Below are 1,412 nucleotides of genomic sequence, written 5' to 3' on the forward strand. Positions count from 1 at the left end.
TGTGTGTGAAGCTAATGTATACTTTTCAAAATCTCCAAACAAGTCAGTCTGTTTTATTTATGTAGCTATAATGGAAAAGAGACCTGAGTGCAGCACTATGGTGCAGCAGTAGAAAGCAGCATCAGAAACAATCACATACTCTTTAAATAGGTCAAAAAGTTTTAAACTTAAAAGTCTCATCTCATTGGATAAATGTAAAGTTCACTGTCATTTGTTTCATTTAATGTTATACACTGCAGTGTACTGGAAGGCTGTCTTGGCCAGTCCTGGGAACTGGTTTGTGGAACAGAGGTTAAATTTGAGAAGAGATGTGATATAGTGAGTAGGGGCTGCACAATATGGTAAAAACACAGTATTGCAATATGATTCACAATTAGTGTGGAATTAACATTTTTGCATCCTGCATGCTCATTAGCATGATGATGTACACTTTGTTGGGCTCTGTACCAAACAAAAGTGTTCTTAAATCTAAAGGTTTGTATGCCGGGGCATCTCTTCAGTACTACAGTACTTCAGTATAATGCTGTTTAATCACACATTTTACCTTTTATTTAAAAAACTGCAGCTTCTGCGATTTACATATTGCACAATTTTAATAATATTTCTATTAATACAGCCCCAATAGTGAGGCAGCTTTATTGATAATTTTAAAGAAAAGTGTGTATATATGTATCCTCTTACTGCTCAAAGGGTTTAAAATATTTAGAGCATATAACACACTCTATCTGTAGATTTCAGCAGGTCTGCGTTTGCTAAACTGTGACCTGCTCTCGTCACCTCAGGTGGTCTACAATGTTGGTCTGTGCATCTGCTTGTACGACATCACTAAACTGGAGGACTCCTATATATTCCCCGGAGACGGAGCCTCACACACCAAAGGTATGATGACAGTGACAGTAAACGGGGCTCTCTCATTTCCTCATACACTTACATCAAGCTATAGCCATAAACTGTATTTTTACCGCCTCTGTAGATTTTATATGATCAGTACTGGAGTCAGTTTGATGTTATATTAGTGCGATAATTCTCCTCATTCACTATTTCTTTCTTTTTGTGTGATTTTATTACAATCTCGGTGAGGTATTGAAGGGAAAAAGTGTGTCAGAAATGAAATCTTTACCCTGACATCCTCATAGAAACAGTTACATACAGATCAGAGTGGGATGAAGAGGGTCAACTTTTTCTGCCCTGCTAAGAGCCATGAAAGAGTGATATAGACCCAGATAATTGCCACTCTCAGTACTCAGATATTAAAGCAGCAGCAAGATAACATTTATTTTTGTTGGCCCCTGTGGACAAAAGCGGTAGTGTTTCGGCCTTGTTGCATTTATTTAAAGGGGAATCTGACCAAATCTGACGCCAATATTCTCGCTGATGGTCTCGTGTGCTTATGTAAGTCATATAAAGGCATC

The 1,412-nt window shown here is 37.8% G+C and overlaps 2 protein-coding genes across 2 annotated transcripts in view; both read left to right on the forward strand.

Annotated features, from left to right (window-relative positions):
• Positions 1 to 780: 780 nt before the first annotated feature.
• The window catches only part of csdc2b (cold shock domain containing C2, RNA binding b), an 11,010-nt gene continuing 10,378 nt past the window's right edge, over positions 781 to 1,412 (forward strand). The window contains exon 1 of the mRNA XM_035655330.1: positions 781 to 879. The gene's annotated coding sequence lies outside the window, so the exon portion shown is untranslated. The remainder of the gene's footprint in view (positions 880 to 1,412) is intronic.
• polr3h (polymerase (RNA) III (DNA directed) polypeptide H) overlaps positions 783 to 1,412 on the forward strand; it is a gene marked incomplete at its 5' end in the record, with an annotated part of 3,529 nt that continues 2,899 nt past the window's right edge. The window contains 1 exon segment of the mRNA XM_035655328.1: positions 783 to 879. Coding sequence (XP_035511221.1) covers positions 783 to 879 — 97 coding nt within the window.

Source organism: Morone saxatilis, unplaced genomic scaffold (assembly GCF_004916995.1).
Source record: "Morone saxatilis isolate NCDOM2014 unplaced genomic scaffold, NCSU_SB_2.0 Contig14, whole genome shotgun sequence".
Taxonomy (NCBI): domain Eukaryota; kingdom Metazoa; phylum Chordata; class Actinopteri; family Moronidae; genus Morone; species Morone saxatilis.